The sequence below is a fragment of the Bubalus kerabau genome, chromosome 4 (assembly GCF_029407905.1).
Source record: "Bubalus kerabau isolate K-KA32 ecotype Philippines breed swamp buffalo chromosome 4, PCC_UOA_SB_1v2, whole genome shotgun sequence".
NCBI lineage: Eukaryota > Metazoa > Chordata > Mammalia > Artiodactyla > Bovidae > Bubalus > Bubalus kerabau.
Genome location: NC_073627.1, coordinates 10,841,454 through 10,859,293, shown reverse-complemented (window position 1 = coordinate 10,859,293; position 17,840 = coordinate 10,841,454). Strand labels below are relative to the sequence as shown.

The 17,840-nt window shown below is 52.9% G+C and overlaps 1 protein-coding gene across 1 annotated transcript in view; it reads left to right on the top strand.

The window, feature by feature from the left end:
* Window positions 1-1,116: 1,116 nt before the first annotated feature.
* The window catches only part of TIMP2 (TIMP metallopeptidase inhibitor 2), a 54,460-nt gene continuing 37,736 nt past the window's right edge, over window positions 1,117-17,840 (top strand). The window contains exon 1 of the mRNA XM_055575284.1: window positions 1,117-1,550. Within this exon, the coding sequence (XP_055431259.1) occupies window positions 1,421-1,550 (130 nt within the window). The 5' untranslated portion in view covers window positions 1,117-1,420. The remainder of the gene's footprint in view (window positions 1,551-17,840) is intronic.

Genomic DNA, 17,840 nt, shown 5'->3' with positions numbered 1-17,840 from the left:
ATCAATTTACTCTGGGGGTGCCCATCTACTGGCTCAAAAGCATGCATAAACAGAAGGCAGCCATTTTTAAAATTTCTTTCAGTATTTTCCCATTTCATATCTCAAGTCAGCATCACATAGTGGAGTGGACAATGATTGTTTGTGTCATTTTCTCAGTTTACAACTCCTGGGCTGGATGACAAGAATGAGGCCCTACGTGTAACAGTGCCCACCACAGAGGGGGCTCAGAGACACAGACAGAGATCCCCGGGGGTCACATTTTCCATGCCATCCACACCTCTAAGACCCTCTGCCTTTCCTGGAACACAGAACTGTTTTGGATAAAGTATTTCAGCTTCCACATTTGTGGGCTAAGGGAGGAGAGCCCAGAAAACACCTTCATCCAACCCTCTTTTCTTCTGGGCCAGCTCCTCACTCTTGCCGGCTGGTCAAAATGACGGCCAGTTTATATGAAATCCTGTGTTGTTCATAGTACCCACATCCCCCCGCCCCCCCGACACTCCCCCCCACGCCCGCACCCCCTGACTCTACTGGCCAAGCGCACTTAAAATTCTAAGGCCTCCAATTGAAAAAGGCGTTCGCAGTAAGTTTCAGGAGTCCACCCAGCCACAGGGGGCAGGGAGAGGGGCGGCAGAGAACGATCCGATCCGTGCTCCAAAGTGGCACATCCTTTTCCTCATCCCTGGCCAGAATCGCAGGGATCCCAGGGGTGGAAGGGAATCAGGCAGTGTACACCTCCCGCGCCAAGCTGGAGGGGAAGGGGTGATGGGTGGGTCGCCTGGTGCCCTGGAGAGGTGGACTGCGAGTCCCGAGTGCTGAGTCAGGGTCCACTGGGCGCTGTCTGCCTGCAGTGTCCTCCCTCCCCCAACCTCTGGCGATCTGGGAGGCTGCGGGGGTGCGGCCCCGAGCGGTGGGAAGCCAGGTGCGCAGCTGGGAGCCCTGGCCGTGCCAGGCTGGGCACAACAAAAGCCGGACTTGGGGGAGGGCCGGGAGGCGCGGGAGGCGCGCGGGGAGGGAGGCGGCCGAGAGCTCCCGGAGCCGGCATTGGCCGCCCGCCACCGGGGGGCGGAGCCAAACCGCCTCTGAGCGCAATAAAAGGCCGGCTCGGCCCGCACCCGCAGCGCACACATCCATAGAAGGCAGTGGAGCACTCGGGACCAGTTCCGCGGCGCGCGCACTCGCTCGCTCGCCGCCCCCCAGCCAGCTCTCGCTTCCGCGCCGCCAGCCGCGCCCCGCGCCCTCCTCGCTGCACCCCGCGACCTAGAGCCAAGAAAGTTTGTGCAGCGAGTGAGGGCCGGAGAGGAGAGCGCGCCCGCGGAGTGCCGTCCAGACCAGCGCGGCCCCGGCGCGAGAGGGGAGCGCCCCGAGCCCAGGCGGCGGCGGCTAGCCCGAGTCCGCGACCCCCGCCCCTCCGCCCGCCATGGGCGCCGCGGCCCGCAGCCTGCCGCTCGCGTTCTGCCTCCTGCTGCTGGGGACGCTGCTCCCCCGGGCCGACGCCTGCAGCTGCTCCCCGGTGCACCCGCAACAGGCGTTTTGCAATGCAGACATAGGTAAGGACGGCGACCCCGCCCCGACCGGGCGCCCACCACCCCCGCGGGGCGCGCGGGACCTCGAGGTTTCGCCAGGGCCCCGCCCGCCCGCATCCTGCAGAGGGACCCAGCGCCCGCCTCCCGGGGGCCTTGGTGCTTTCTAGAATCCTGCAAGTTGACACCAAAATCGTACTTTCTTTTTCCCCATTCCCTCTCTCCCTTTCTTGTCCTCTCTGCCGAGATGCTTCTCAACCTCAAAATTCCACCGAAATTCCGCTGCATTTCCAGCCCCAGAAAGGGAGCCAGGGAACGGATTGGGTTTTGGCAGGCGGAGGGCCCCGGGATGCCAGCGAGGGGGGGCGGGGAGAGTGGGGGCCACAGCGCGGGGGTAGGGGCCCTTTTGACCTCGGTGGGTTGAAGGACGGGGGACCCCAGGAAGAAACTTTCACAGGTGAGATGGGACTTGGGCTCCTTTGGGCTTGGAGCTGGGTGGGGAAGAGCTACTCCGCCTGGGCCTCTGCCAGCAACCCCATGTGGGGTTCACCAGATCCGGCTGGGGCTGGATGGAAGCGTCCCTCCCTTGGGCAGGTTCCCCACGGGCTCAGTGGGGCAGCCCGAAAGATGGGCCCAGCCCCAGGGCCGTCTCCTCCCCTGCTCTGCCCAGGAGGCACACCTCTGCAGGGACAGGCAGGATGGTCCTTGAGTGGGGACCGCTTTTTCTGGACACAAGTTTTGGTGACTGGAGATGGCAGGTAGGGTTGTCTGGCTGCCCAGAGTCCTCAGCACATATCCTTTCCCCTCCAGATTCCTTGTCCCCCAAATACGAGAGCTGGCAAGGGAAAGAGAGCCCAGTTATTCTGAGCCACATAGGGGCAGGAGGCAGAGTGGGGAGAGAGAGCACCGCAGAATGGGGAGAACCAGCTGAGCTTGGAGGTTTCCATCTAGTTCTGTCACTTGCGGGCCTCCACTGCCCTGGTTTTCCTGGGACAGGTTTCACCAAGAGGACAGATGTACAGCAGGTGGGTCTCTGTGGCTCCCTCTCACTTCCACACAGGTTTATTTTCTGCTTCTAAGTCTCAGCCAGTCCCGCAGCCTGTTGCCAGGGGTGGGGAGGCTGGGCTGCCCTCACCTGTGCAGGCTCAAAGCCGGGGTCTCTGGGTTTCTCCCCTTGTCAGCCATACCACTCTGACCTCCCCACGACTCCTGGCCACACCCCAGGTGGCCCTTGGAGCTGCCGCCACCACCTGCTCCAGGAAGTCTTAAGGTGATCCTACCTGTGCGAGTCACATAGCTCAGGCCAGCCTGCACTTGGGGCCCAGCATGTGCTCCCAGAGTGGTTTCCTACAGCACCCCGACTGCGGGAAGCTCACCAATTTGGATTCACTGCTCAGGAAGATTGGCATGGGGAGGAGAGGCTCGTGCCAGTGTGGGAGCCAGGATAGGCCTTCCAAGGGGTGTCCCCTGGGAGTCCAGACCTGTCCAGGCCCCTTGCAGAAAGAGAAGCTGTGTTTCTGGGACAGGATCAGGCCCAGGCCCAGAAGGAATCCATGAATTAGAAGATTCTAGGAGCAGGAAGGGGTTGGGCTTGGGACCACCTCACACTCCTCAGCTGCACAGAGAGGATGTCCAGCCAGCCACTGCCCTCCTTGCCCAGCATCAGCTGAGGCAGGGCTGGGGCTGTTTTCTGCTTTAGATTTGGATCAAGGGCAGCACAGGTCCTTCAGGGTCCAGGAGTGTCCATGTGCCTCAAGGCTCCTTCTTGCTTTGTAGGTTGCCCTCTCTTCCACCTGCATCTCCTGGCATTTGTGTCTCAATCATTGCATCAGAGTCGTCACAGAGCCAAAACTTTTCACCTCAGCCCAGCCCAGAGGTTCCACAGGGCATGCTGATGCCAGGGTCCTGCTGCAGAGCCCAGTGTTTTTGGTCCCTATGGTTACTGTAACAAGTGACCACAAACGGGGGGCTTAAGACAGCAGAAATTGATCTCTCACAGCTTAGGGGCCTCACGTCCAAAATGAAGGTGTTGGTAGTGCAGGTTCCTTCTGAAAGCCCGGAGAGAAAATCTGTGCCAGGCCCCTCTCCTGGTAGCTCCAAGCAGTCTTTGGTGTCCCTTGGTTTGTAGACACATCACTCCCATCTCTGCTCTGTCTTCAGGTGGCCGCCTTCTCTGTGTGTGTGTGTGTTCTCTCCTCTTACTAGGATACCAGTCACTGGATTCAGGGCCCACCCTAGTCCACTGACCTCATCTTCGTTTGATCACATCTGCAAAGACTCTTATTTCCAAATAAGGTCACATTCACAGCTTCTGGATGGACGCAAATTTGGGGGGAATGCTGCCCAGTCTTGTTGCACGGGCAGCCCTTCTGTGCTCACTCAACTGGGGACATGTCGCAGAGACAGCCCAGGGTGTCAGACCTGGGTGGCAGTGGAGGAAATCTTGCAAAGTAATAGTCTTTCCACCTCCACTTTACATGGTACAAGTTCATGACTTCTTTGATGATGATGATGATTTCCTACTCTGACTGACAGCAGAATTGCCTGGGGTCTGGAGCTCTTTGCAGACACAAAATCTGGCTCAGACCTTGGCTTTTGTTGTTGTCAAGCTCTACAGGTGACTGCCACCAGGGAAGTGGGTCAGGGATCCGAGAAGGGTGATGGCCTCTTGCACACTGGGGTTCCCTAAAGACTGGTCTTTAATGCAGCGTGCCGGCTCCTTTCATTGTTGGCTGGTTGTGGGCTTAATAAATGGCTTGGGGTCAGCAAGAGGCAGTTGGCTTAAGAAACAGTCATGTTTCTGTCTGCCTGTGTAGAGATTACTGGGGGAAGGGTGGGGGATGGCATCTCCTTAGCTCTTGCAGCCTGTGGGATTGGAACTGGGGTTAGCACAAAGTTTGTTATGAGGTTGTGCAATTGAGGTGGAAGGGGCGGGAAGGGGTGACGGGGGCTCCTCCTGGGAGGCCCTGCTCCCTGACCTTTCCAGGAAAGTGGGAATGATCCAGAAGCCTTTTGGGTCTCAGAGCCCTGCTCCAAAGTGCTGCTGGCCTGGCCCTATCTCATCTAATGGATGAGTCCTTCGCCATCTCCTGCAGGCCCGCATGGCTCCAGGAATCTGGCTGGAAACCAGCATTGGGCTTGCTCTTTGGGCAGTGCCACTGTGAAGGAGCATGGAGTTCCTTAAGCCAGCTGAGTGACTTGGCAGACCTGGGCTGCTCCGGCTGGTTTCTGGAGTCACAGGTAAATCCAGGAGCTCCTTGGACCCAGAGGGTAAAATCTCCACCAGTCCCCACCCACCCTGGCCCTGGTGCCCAGAGCCACTGTCTTCCAGAAGAGCGCCTCCAGTCCATCTTTCTCAGAACACTCCCATCTCCAGTCACTGCTATCTGCAGACCCTCCAATGGTCTCTAGCACCAAGTGGGGCAGGGCCCGCAGCCAAGACCACATGCTGGTTGCCAGGGCAAATGGGCTGGCCTGGGGCACAGGCCGATGGGTTCCAGGTAGTGGGCTCTCGGGGAAATACACAGCAGACACTCAGAAAGGGCAGTGCCCTCTCCAGACACGTGCTGGGGGAAAGCAAGGCAGAGCTTCCTGTGAGCAGAGTGAGACCTTGGGTGCAGTGGGGGTGTGGGTGGGTGCTCTTTAAAGACACTGTTGGCAAGTCCGTTTGCAAAGTGTACAATCAGCTGTGTTTTATAATCCCAGTTTGCCTATCGGGCTTGCTCGTGTTTCAACAAGCAGTTACGGAGTGACCCGCTCCACCCCAGGGGATGGCAGGGAGATGCAAGGCATTTTCCCTGCCCTCGGGAAGGAATGCCAGGACTCTGGCTCCAGGCAGGGTGGAAGCGGGTGTAAGACTGTGTGGATCAAGGGGGACCAAAGCCCTGTAGATCCCCCCACCCCAACCGACTGCCAGGGGATGGTTTAAAGTAAACCCGACTCCATGGGCTTCGGGCAAATAATGAACAGAGTAACTGGGTCACAAGATGAAAAGCATTTGGGGTTCTGAAGAGAGATTCCAGGTTCTGATGGGAGGAGGAGGAGGGTACCGTGGCAGGGGTGGGGCACTTGAGTTCCTGGTCCTGGACAGTGTCCCTGGACGGATGTATTCTCCAGGGGGTTGACTAGAACCTGGGTTGGGAAGTGGGAAGAGATGTGTGCAGGGCTTAGAGGCTGTGCTGTGGGTGTGGCACGTGGCTGGGAGGGCCCTCTCCTACCCTACACATTCTTCCCTCTCTGATCTGAGGGCGTGGTGCCAGCTTGCAGCTTGGGGACTGCCGTGTCCTCTGCAGTCAGTGGTCTTGGATGCTAGTCCTTGAGCTGCAGATGGGCTGGGATCCCGCTCTTCCTCTTTGCCATCTCTGCTGAGTTGCCAAGGGCATCCCATATGTGCGGGTGCGGATGAGTCCCAGGCTTGGATGGGGGCATGCAGCCCTCCTCATCCTGATGCAGAGCCATTGATCCAGTGCCCAAGGCGCTGTGGGAGCAGATGAAGCCCTTGGCTCCCAAAGCAGCTAAGAGATACGCTTGGAGGACCCCAGGCAGTCTAGAGGATGGGCAAAAAAAAAAAAGGCAGGAAAAATAAAAAGTGTGTATATTAACCGAACCACTTTGCTATACACCTGAAACCATCACAGCATTGTTAATCGACTATACACCAATGTAAAACAAAAAGTTTAAAAAATGAAAAACTAGTACTAAGGATGTAATGTACAATGTGATGCCTGTAGGTAAGACGGCTGGGTGATAGATAAGAAAGTTGTTACGAGGGCAAATCCTAAGAGTTCTCATCACAAGGAAAAAAAATTGGTTTTCTTTTATTGTGTATTTATATGAGATGATGGGTGTTAATGGAATATTTCGTGGTAATCATTTCATGATATATGTAAGTCAAATGATTATGAATGCTGTACACCTTAAATTTATACAGTGCTATATGTCAGTTATATCTCAATAAAGCAAAAAAAAAAAATATACACTAAAGGAGATAAAGAGAAGGCAGACCGGGAGTAGGAGTGTAAATGCCACTGTTTCTTCTCCCCTGTCCTGGACATGCCTCCAGCCTGCATATACACACACACACCCGGAGCCAAGAGCAAATGGTCTTGTGGCTAGGACGGGCTTTCTGAAAAGAGAAGGGCAGACTTAGGAAGTCAAGGTTGGAAGTATAAAGAACCCTAAATTGGAGGATGGAGCTAGGGGAACATGGACTAGGCATGCTGCTGCTAAGTCGCTTCAGTCGTGTCCGACTCTGGCGACCCCATGGACGGCCTCCCACCAGGCTCCCCCATCCCTGGGATTTTCCAGGCAAGAACACGAGTGGGTTGCCATTTCCTTCTCCAATGCATGAAAGTGAAAAGTGAAAGTGAAGTCGCTCAGTTGTGTCCAACTCTTAGCGACCTCATGGACTGCAGCCTACCAGGCTCCTCTGTCCATGGGATCTTCCAGGCAAGTGTACTGGAGTGGGGTGCCATTGCGTTCTCTGTGGACTAGGCATGGTTAAGTGCCATTTCATGGTGTCAAAGTAAACAGACAGGCTACTTGGGAAAGGTGAGAGTCTGGGTACATAGCAGCAGGGCCCAAGAGGACGAATGAGACTAGACATCTGGTTTATCACGTGGAGTTTGCATTCCATCTCGAAGGACCCGAGGAGAGGCATTGAGGTTGTGCACCTATGCTTACAGTGGGCATCGCTCAGGGAGTTTGCCAAAAGGCAGATGTTTGAATTAGTGTCCCATACTGGGGCTTTCCAGGTGGCTCAGTGGTAAAGAATCCACTTGCCAATGCTGGAGACACGGGTTCCATCCCTGGGTCAGGTAGATCCCTTAGAGAAGGAAATGGCAACTCACTCCAGTATTCTTGCCTGGAAAGTTCCATAGACAGAGGAACCCGGCAGGCTACAGTCCATTGTAAAAGAATCAGACACGACTGAGTGCACACACAGACACACATGGGACCCTCAGGACCCGGGGCTTGGGCATTGGTATCTCACAGGTGATTCTGATGCCCGCCAAAGTTTGCACAGAGCCTTCGTTTCCAAAGTGGGTAACCAAGGCAACTTGGATTTGAGAAGAGAACCTTACAGATCCTTAGTGTACAGACTGACAGCAGCACTTGTGCCTAGTTTTCAAATGAGCAAGTAGATTTTGAGAGTGATTGGCTAGGTTTCTGGTTGGTTGCTACAGGGTCCGTAGACCGTGAGACCACAGGGTGTCAGGGTACAGGAGGGGTATGTGAGATGCCCTGGAATGCTGGGAGGAAAGGCAGTCAAGGGAAGTGAGGCTGGGGAGGACTTCCAGCCTGAGGGATGGTCAGGGGCACCAGCGTCTCAGAAAGGGCAGGAATGAAGCGGGCTTCCCCCAGCCCGGGGCCCACAGTCCCGGGCCTCCGAGACCGGGTCTGGCTGGAATCCTGGAGCCTTCGGTGCCACCGTCACCGCATGGATGTGCAGCTGTAGTGGAAAAGTGATAGAGACCCAGGGGAATACTGTTTTGTAGCTGATAAAGTTGGGGTCAGCTGTGTGCAGTTAACCTCCTGGGTTAAGCTTCTGAAGACCCCAGCAGGGTGGACTGGGTAAGGGTTTGCTGTAAAAATCAAATTGAGGGGCTTCCCTGGTGGCCCAGTGGTTAAGCCTCCTAGTTTCCATTGCATGGGTTTGAACCCTGGTTGGGGAACTAAGATCCTACATGGCCTGCAGATCAGCCATAACAAATTTTAAAATATAATAAAAATTTTTTAAAAGTTTAAAATCAAATTGAGATGTTACCTCTAAAGAAGGGTCCTAACCCGGGGGGCAGGGAGCTTCCCAGATGCTGCAGTGTGGTAAAGAATCCGCCTGCAATGCAGGAAGCACACGAGACTTGGATTCGATCCCTAGGTCAGAAAGATTCCCTGGAGGAGGAAATGGCAACCCGCTCCAGTATTCTTGTCTAGAAAATCCCATGGACGGAGGAGCTTGGCAGGCTACAATCCATGGGTCGCAGAGTTGGACACGACTGATCCTTTGCATCCTTTGAACCTGGGGGATGTGGATGTGTGTCCAGAGATGGGCCGGCAGGACAGCCTTGAGCCCTGAAGCAGTCAGCTCAGCTGAGTGTGTGCGTGCCCGTTTTTGTGGCTTCCACCAGATTCTCAAAGGGGTATGTGACCTCTAAAAGGTTAGCCACTGCCTTAGAAGGCGTTCTTATGGCCTGTGGGGGGAGTAGGGGCTCTGGAACCAAAGGGTGGGCAGCCTTGAGCCCCAGCAGTGGGGACCAGGGTGAGGGTCTTTGCTGTCCCCCTGAGAGCTGTTAGACATGGCAGGGGAGGAAGAAGGAAGCTGCAGGCAGGAGAGCTGGGTTAAGGGGCTTCTAGTCACCCAAGAGCGCAGAGCAGGTACCTCACAGGGGAGGAACTCAGGAAGGAGGGAGGGTGACAGGCTGGAGGGGCGGGGCGGGGTGCGTGGGGGGCCGCCTCTGGGGTCTGGCTGGGGCCAGGCAGCCCCTAATGTGGTCAGGTGGCCAGCAGGGGTGCGTTCCCTGCCGAGTTCTGCTGGGAAAGAGAGACAGAGGGGTCTCTAGGTGTAGCTCCAGCAGATCATGGGAATGAGTGAGGGGCCTTGAAGGGAAGAGGCAGAGAAAGGGGTGGGGGCACGTGGGTTCGGAGCAGCGTGGTCAGGATGGCCGCTCTGCAGCCCACGCCTCGGTCCAGGGGTGAGACTTGGGCAGGTGCCCTGTGCCTCGGTTTCTCAATTTCCGAAGAAGCGATGATCCCTTCCTACCTCCTAGGGCAGAGGTGCAGTGCCTGGCACGGTGCCCATGGCGGCTGTCGGGGTTGGGGGGTATTGACTTTTTGCGCTCGATGCTGTGCTGGGTGTGTAACCCTCACCCCACCCCGAGAGCGGGCCGTGGCTCTCACACAGCGTGGGGGGTGCAGAGACGCACAAGCTGGGCTCTGGTGCCTCCGGGAGGGCGGCCAGGAAACCGGGAGGGAAACGGCTCTAGGTCTGTGACGGAAAAGTGACTGACGACGGTAAGCAGCAGTCACCATCGGCGCTAAGCGCTCGGAACCGTGTTCACACAGTCTTCCTGTTAATTCACCTAATTTATAATTATCCCTATTTTACAGATGATCAGATTGAGGCACCAGCTGATTCTTTTGCTCGGGTCACATGACTATCAAATAGCAGAGTAAGAAGACAGGGTTTTAAAATGAGAGGGGGCGTACGGGGGAAGCTGAAGGCGACCATTTCGGTCCACCTTGGCTTGGAGGGGGTGGTCTCTGCAGAGCATGAAAGATGGAGGACCATGAAGGAGAACTCTTGAGAGCTGACCTTGTTCAGGAGATTTCCCCATCAACTGGAGATGAGCTAAATTAAATTAAGCTGTATCCTGACAGCAGAATATTAAGCAGTCATTTTAAACAGTATTATAGATTCATGTTTATGACCTAGAAAAATGTTCAGAGTGCATTAAATTTAAAAGCCCAGGTACATTTGTATGCTTTCGCGTTTCAAACCCTGTCTAATATAATTTTTAAATGCACAGTGCATAACTGTACACTGTTAACAAAGTTATCAAGCAAATACTCAGGTTAAGAAAAACAAGACCCTGCCACCCTAAAAACTCTCTTAATTCTTCCTGGTCCCTAAGGAAAAGGGGACCTCCTTTTCCTTAGATAACCACTGTCCTGGGTTTTATGGTGAAAATTCCCTGGCTCTTTTAATGTAGTTTACTGATTCCATATTTATCTGTAGTCTATTGTTTTTTTTTTTTTTAATTATTCTTATACATACACATGTAGAGAAAAGTCTAGAAGGATGTCTGTCAAAATTCTAGGCAGTGGGTGAGATCAAGGGTAATTTTTATTTCGTTTTGCTTATCTGTATTTTCTAAATTTTCTGTGACTAACGTGTGTTCATTGTATAATTATTTTAAAGTGAAAAGGCAACAAGGAGACTGGGGTAGGGGTATCTTCAGGATGGGAGAGGCGGAAGAGAAGGCTACAAGAGAGGCAGTGAGAGCCCTGAACCTAGAGGGTGGGGATTACGTCCAGGGCTGCCTCCCTTTTGCCTTGTTCCTCCGAGAAGCAGATTCGGGAAGGGTTTATTGCTTCTTGAAAAGAACTGTTACCATTTTTCTGCCTCAGAGACGTATGCTTTTTATCTGCTTTGTTGACGTATGATTCTACTGTTCACCCATTTAAAGTGGGCAATTCAGGGAGGGACTTCCCTGACATTCCCATGGTTAAGACTCTGCATTTGCACCGTAGGGCGGCACAGGGGTTCGATCCCTGGTCAGGGGAACTAAGATCCTGGTATGCCGTGCAACATGGCCAAAATAAATAAATTTCAGTTCTCCTTTATAAGTTAATTAATTAAATTATAAATTAAATAAAGTGCAATTCAGTGGTTTTTTTAGTGCAGTCACAGAGCTGTGCAGCTTCACCACTATCTGATTTTACAGCATCCCAAGGACCCCTGTGCTGGGTTCAGTCTGATATTTCCGATGAGACTCAGGTAGTATGTTTCCACCTGGTGCTGCCGCAGCAAGGCCATGCCCTGCAACAGGACGCATAGAATATAGCCTTTCAGGGCTTGGCAAACAGTACCCCCCACTACCCCCCCCACACCTCTGATCCCCTATTACGGTAAATACGGTTTTACTGGAATGCACCCACACCCATTCCTAATACAAAGTCTGCAGCTGCTTACCGGCTGGAAAAATGGCAGCCTTGAGTGGTTACAACAGAGCTACGTGAATTACCATCTTGCCCTTTATGAAAACTTTCCCTCACCCCTGGGTGTGAACTTCCTGGGGCCGACTTACCTCTCACCTGGTGGCCTGCTCCTTGCTTTCCAGAAAGATTGATGCCTTGGGGTATCATTCTCTGAACTGACCCTGAAGATGCAGTGAATCTTGAACCTGTGAGCCCGAGAGAGGGAGAGATGAGTTTCAAGGCCATAACCCTTCTGCTGTGAGACGTTCTAGGGTGGAGAGTTCCCGGGGACAGAGCCTGGATTGGGATGAGTCTTCACTTGGCCCTTTCTCATCTGTGGTCTGGAGGTCTTGGTTGAGCTTCCTGGAGACCCTGTAGGGTCAGGTCATCTTCATGACTTGGCTCAGCACTCAGGCTCTGCATCAGGCTTTGCTTTGACTGACTGATGACAGTCAAAGGCTCTAGTTAGGAGGGACTTCAACAGCTGATTCTTAACCAAGGACAGGATGGGGAAGTGGACTGACATTTTAGAGAAAAAAAGATGAAGTAAAAAATATCAGAGGAAAGGCCTGGGTCTTTGGAGCCTACTAGAGCTGGTTCTGAGTCCTGACTCTGTGCCTCTGTGAGCCTCAGTTTCTTCTGTAAAAGCAGAATTAAATGTCTCGGGGACTTCCCTGGTGGTCCAGTGGCTAAGACTGTGTGCTCCCAATGCAGGGGGCCCAGGTTCAGTCCCTGGTCAGGGAACTAGATCCCACATGCTGCAACTGAGTTCACATGTCGAGACTAAGACCTAGCACAGCCAGATAAATTTAAAAAATATTTTTTGAAAAAAGAAACTCCTCAGGGCTGGGCCACAGCAGATGGTGAGTGAATTTCTGATGAATGAGTAAAGTGTGCGAAAGCATGGGAGGGACTCAATAAATGTCAACCCCGCCCACTCCATCTAGATTTCTGAGATCCTGGATCATGTTTCTGTGAAACCTTGTGGGCCTCTGTCCCCAGAGCTCCTCGAGAAGAAAGTCATGTGCATAAAAAAAGAAATAAACCTCCTCTGACGTTCCTGCCCCCTCTGGTTTTTTTTTTGGCTCTTCCTTGTCGTTCAGTCGCTCAGTCGTGTCTGACTCTTTGTGACCCCATGGACTGCAGCACGCCAGGCTTCCCTGTCCTTCACCATCTCCCGGAGCTTGCTCAAACCCATGTCCATTGAGTTGGTCATGCCATCCAACCATCTCATCCTCTGTGGTCCCCTTCTCCTCCTGTCTTCAACTTTTCCCAACATCATCAGGGTCTTTTCTAATGAGTCGGCTCTTCGCATCAGGTGGCCAAAGTATTGGAGCTTCAGCATCAGTCCTTCCAATGAATATTCAGGGTTGATTTCCTTTAGGATTGACTGTTCTTACAACGTGAGAAACTCAGCCTGGTTTTTCTCTTCGGCTCAGCTCACTTCTGCTGCCCTTCCTTTGGTCCAGATCAAGAATTCAGGGCCCCTGGATGGGTTTTTAGTGCAGGCATGTGATATGAGGGTAGTTGAGAATTCACTGTGCAGAGTTGGTTGACACGCCCCAGACCACTGTGACCTCACATGGGTCACGTGACATGTGAGGTAGTGAAGAACAAGGACCGGGAGGGGAGGATGCCAGGAATGCATTAGACATGGAGATGCGTAGGCATGATCCTACAGGGCCCCAAGTCTAGAGAGTTTGCACACACACAATGAAGTGAGTGCCCCAGGCGCTGGAGTCCAGGAGGTTGTTAGCAGCGCTCCAGGGACTTCCTTGGTGGCCACTGGACCACCAAGGAACATGGAGTCTCCCAGGGCAGGGACCAGGGTTCAGTCCCTGGTCAGGGAACTAGATCCCCGCATATCACAACCAAGAGTTTGAATGCTGCAACTGAGACCCAGCGCAGCCAAATAAATAAATATAAATAAATATTAGACAGTGTTCCATGTATCTAGGAGAAAAGACTGGGGGTCACTCATGGACTTCAGGTCCGTGTGGATTTTTCCACTCCCAGAGAAGCGTCCCTTTTCAGAAGGACTGTTGACCCTGTGACAGGACGGCTTTGAGGGCAAACACAGTTCTCTCCTGGGGGCTTTTCTCCACAGCCCCTCCAGCATTTACCCTTCAACCCTCAGAAGCCCCTGGGAGAAATGGCCCCGCTAGGCTCTGCCCAGACAGAAACCAGGTATCTCGGGAAGAGAGGCATTGGAGCAGAGAAGTGATGAGCATGGCTGGTCTCTGATTCTCTGTTGTGACGTCTTGGCCTCTCGGGCCCATTGGCTCCAGGAGGGGGCTTCCCTGGTGGCTCAGATGGTAGAGAATCTGCTTGCAGTGCAGGAGACCTGGGTTTGATCCCTGAGTTGGAAAGATCTGGAGAAGGAAATGGGCTCCCCCCTCCAGTATTGTTGCCTGGAGAATCCCATGGACAGAGGAGCCTGGCGGGCTACAGTCCATGGGGCCGCAAAGAATCAGACACGCCTGGGGGACTGACACTAGGAAACAAAGGAACACATTTGAGGAGGTGTTTATTACTTATGCGCCAATTCTGGAAAGCAGGGAAGAACGACCGGCAAATAGTCTCCAATCAGAAGTCCCTTTTTTGGTGCAAAAGGACTTTGTCTCTTCCTGTTGACAAGGACTCAGGAGGAAGGTGGTAGGTCAGGCAGGTGTCCTCCCCTGTCTGGATGGGGAACAGTCGATGACTCACCCAAGGTCTCGTGGTCGACACGGTGCCAGGAATCTAATGAGCCAGAACCTGGCTCAAGTCTCTGGAAACAGGTTGGACGTCACAGCTACAGCCTTTCCATTGCTGTGTTCCACGTGGCCAAGAAGTGTGTTGTCCTTGGAAGGGCTGACTCTAGGTGGGTGTGTTTTATCTTAACCTGAGCAGTTTAGAAGTTTGAAGGACATTTTGACAACGCCGGTCTACAACTTTAAAAATAAGTCTCCCCTTGAATGTAAATTGGTACAGCCGCTATGGACAACACTGTCGAGGTTCCTTAGAAACCTAAAAGTGGAGTTCCCATATGATCCAGCAATCTCATTCCTGGGCTTGTATCTGGAGAAAGCTGGTTTGTAAAGATACATGCACCCCAGTGTTCAGAGTGGCACTATTTGCAATAGTCAGGACATGAAAGCAACCTAAATGTCCAACAGATGAATGGATAAAGATGTGGTTTGTTTATACAATGGGATACTACTCAGCCATAAGAAAGAATGCAATAATGCCATTTGCAGCAACACAGATGGACCTAGAGATTATCGTACTAAGTGAAGTAAGTCAAAAAGAGAAAGACAAATATCATAGGATGTCATTTATATGTGAAGTCTAAAATATGATACAAATGAACTTATTTACAAAGCAGAAACAGACTCACAGACGTAGAATGCAAACATGGATGCCAAAGGGGAAAGTGGGTGGAAGGATATATTATATAAACCACTAAATGTAAAGCAAAGTCCTATTGTAGAGCCCAGGGATATAGTCAACATTCTGTAATAAATCATAATGAAAAAACATATGTATAGTTTAATCACTTTTCTGTACACCAGAAACTAGCACAATATTGTAAGTCAACTATAAGAAAAAGAAAGGGAGAAAAGAAGTCTCCCCTTTGGTCAAGCAACTCTAAATCTAGAAATTTTTCTGCAGAAAATAATAAAGGATGTGTGGTAGCATCTCATCACAAGGGTGCTCGCCTCCATCTTGTTTATCTCAGTGTTAGATACATCATAGCCGCAGATGCTCTGCAGGACCAAAGGTTGCAGATTTTTTTTTTTTTTTTTGGCCAAGCTGAGCAGCATGTGGGATCTTAGTTCCCTACCGGGGATAGAACTTGCACCCCCTGCAGTAGAAGCATGGAGTCTTAAACTCTGGAGTCCTCCTCAAGGACTTCTTACTGAATTGTAAAATGTTCAGATAAAGGAGAAGGAATTAGACTTGCTTCTGAAATATGGTTTTCTAATTTTTCTGTGTTGAACTTGAATGACATGTGTTGTTTTTAAGAGTTTGCTGAAGGATGGGTCTGATTGTGGGCAACAGTGGGATGGGGCCCAGACTTTTAAAGCTGGTTTGGTCCATGTTCAGCGATGGGCCCCATGAAGAAGGGCCCGCTGAGCAGAGCAGGATCATGCAGAGGATGGGAACCATGTTCTCGGAATCACTAAGCTGGTGTCGGGAGAGCCTGGGCTTGGGAGAAATGCCTTCAATGAGGATCATCTGGAAGAGGTGGCAGCGGTGGCTGTGCTGGGACATTCTGGAATGCCATCAAAGGCCCCACAGGCTGTAGGTTTTGGTCATATTATCTGCCCTCCCCCCGACCCCACCCCAAACTTGTCCCATGCTGAAGGTCAGTGTCGATGACCTTGCTGAGAAGAGGCTAAGAGACTGGGGGCTGAGTATGCTCTGGGGAAGGAGAAATAGACATAAGATTTTGTATCTAGGGGGCCTGGAAGAGGGGCCCAGAGAGTGGGTGGTGGGGGGGCTGTGGTTGAGGGGTTCAGGGGCAGAAGTCCTCCCGCCACGTGCCGGGTCAGGGACCAGATGACCTCTCCAGAGCCCTTCCAGCCCCACACAAAAGAGTTTCGTCCTTGGATCCGCTCTGCCTCCAAGATTCCAAGTTCCTGCTATTGACTTTGTCAAGAAACCAAACCCTGTGATCGGTTGCTTTAACATCTCGGGACCAATATCACGTCCTCCAAACTAAATTTCTCAATTGTCATATTTGTGGCGAGTGCCCTTAGTCCTAGCCGAGGTCAGGCTTGTATGATTTCTTAATTTGGGTGCTCAGTGGGGGCCCCAGGCCAGCATTCCCTCCCCCCACCTCCAGTCAGCTCGGCTCAGCAGTGGACCCTGGAGGGGCAAACGCCCCCAACCTGAGTGGGACCAGACGCCGTCCCTGTGGAAGGAGGGGTGGCCAGCGTCGTCAGGGAGCTGACCCTGAGGTGCCACAGCTCAGAAGAGAGGCGCCCTGACGAGGACCACTGTGACCGTGCTGCCAAGCTGGAACGGGAAGGGTTTTCTCCCTGCCAGGCCGTCTTTAAACATCGAAAGCACGCAAGCGCGCTCTCAACAGGCATCTTCATGGTGCCCCTCTGCCATCCCTCTGCTCATTGCCATCCCTCTGCCCGTTACTGGGCACTTCCCAGGTGGCGCTGTTAGCAAAAAACCCTCCTGCCAGTGCAGGTAGACATAATAGACATGGGTTCAATCCCTAGTTTGGGACGATCCCCTGGAGAAGGAAGTGGCAACCCTCTCCAGTATTCTTGCCTGGAGAATCCCATGGACAGAGGAGCCTGGCAGGCTACATTCCATATAGGGTTGCAAAATGAGTCAGACACAACTAAAGTGACTTAACGCGCACGCATGCTGCTCATCGCCCCAGCTGTTTAAGCCAAGTCTTCTGTGATCAGTGGACCCACAACCAGTGTGCTGACACATGCTCGCCCTCTGGCTGGCCCGTCACTATCCCTGACTTCACCCCTGCTCTGATGTCACAGCACAGCAGCTCTGTCGTTTCCGTGGCAGCGGCTGCCAGAGTTCACCAGCTAGGGTGGGTGCTGGGCTGCTGGCGAAGGTGGGGAGCTGCGATTCCAGCCAACTTTGGTCAGTGGGCCCTGGAAACCCTATGCAGGCCACCCAGGGCCGAGGTTCTTGGGTCCGGCACCTTATCCATTGTGGGGGCAGTGTTCTCTGTGGCCAGTGGTTTGGTGAGGCTCTGAAGGGGGCCCTAGGAAGTGGGCCGATAAGGATGTCCAGGCCGCATGTCCAGAGGCTAACTGAAAGTCCTTGCACCACGGGGCTCTGCATCTGCAGTTCGACTGGGGAGGATGGACAGTGGAAGCTAGTGGGACAGGATTGGGAGTGAATGTGGTGGTTTGTCGGGGGCGGGGATAGGTCATTATACAACGAGAACAGTTGTTGGTGTTGGGGACCCTGACGTAGGCGGGGTAGCCACAGTCATAAGGTCGGAGGGAAAGCGATTGACGTTATCAAGTGACATTTAGCTGGATCAGCCATAAGCAACCCCCCACGCAGCCAGCCTCGTGTCTCCCATAATTTTGGAAGAGTCTATGCCTTATGACTGTCTTAATGAAGCTCGTTGGGAAGGTAACAGACACAATGACCGAGGCTTGTTCTCCTACGAGGTTGGCTGCCTGGCCATCTCAGCTTTCTAGAACTGTCCTGGTCCTGAATGTGCATCAGGGAGACGGTTAAACATACAGGTTTACAAACAGCATGCCAGGAGAAACCTGTGGTGGGGCCTGGCCAGGACTCATAGTCATGGTCTCTGTCCACGATCACCTCCTTGCCAGGTGATTCTGATACAGCTGGCCTAACACCCAGCCGGCTTTAGGAACCACCACTTAACTGAGGGAGAGTTGGGAAGTGAGCAAAAACAGAAATGGGCAGGGAAGTGAGCAAAAAGCGGAAACTCTGGGCAGCACCTGGGGTGTCACAAAGTGTGCTTTTAGAGGCTAGAACTCAGAGGAATGGAGTTTTAAAAATGTTTCTGATGTTTGTTTTATCCCGGCTTGACTTGAATGTTTCCAGTGATGGGTGTCTCACCACCTATCAAGTCAGCCCAATGATTTCAAGACAGCCCTGTAGAAAGTGCTG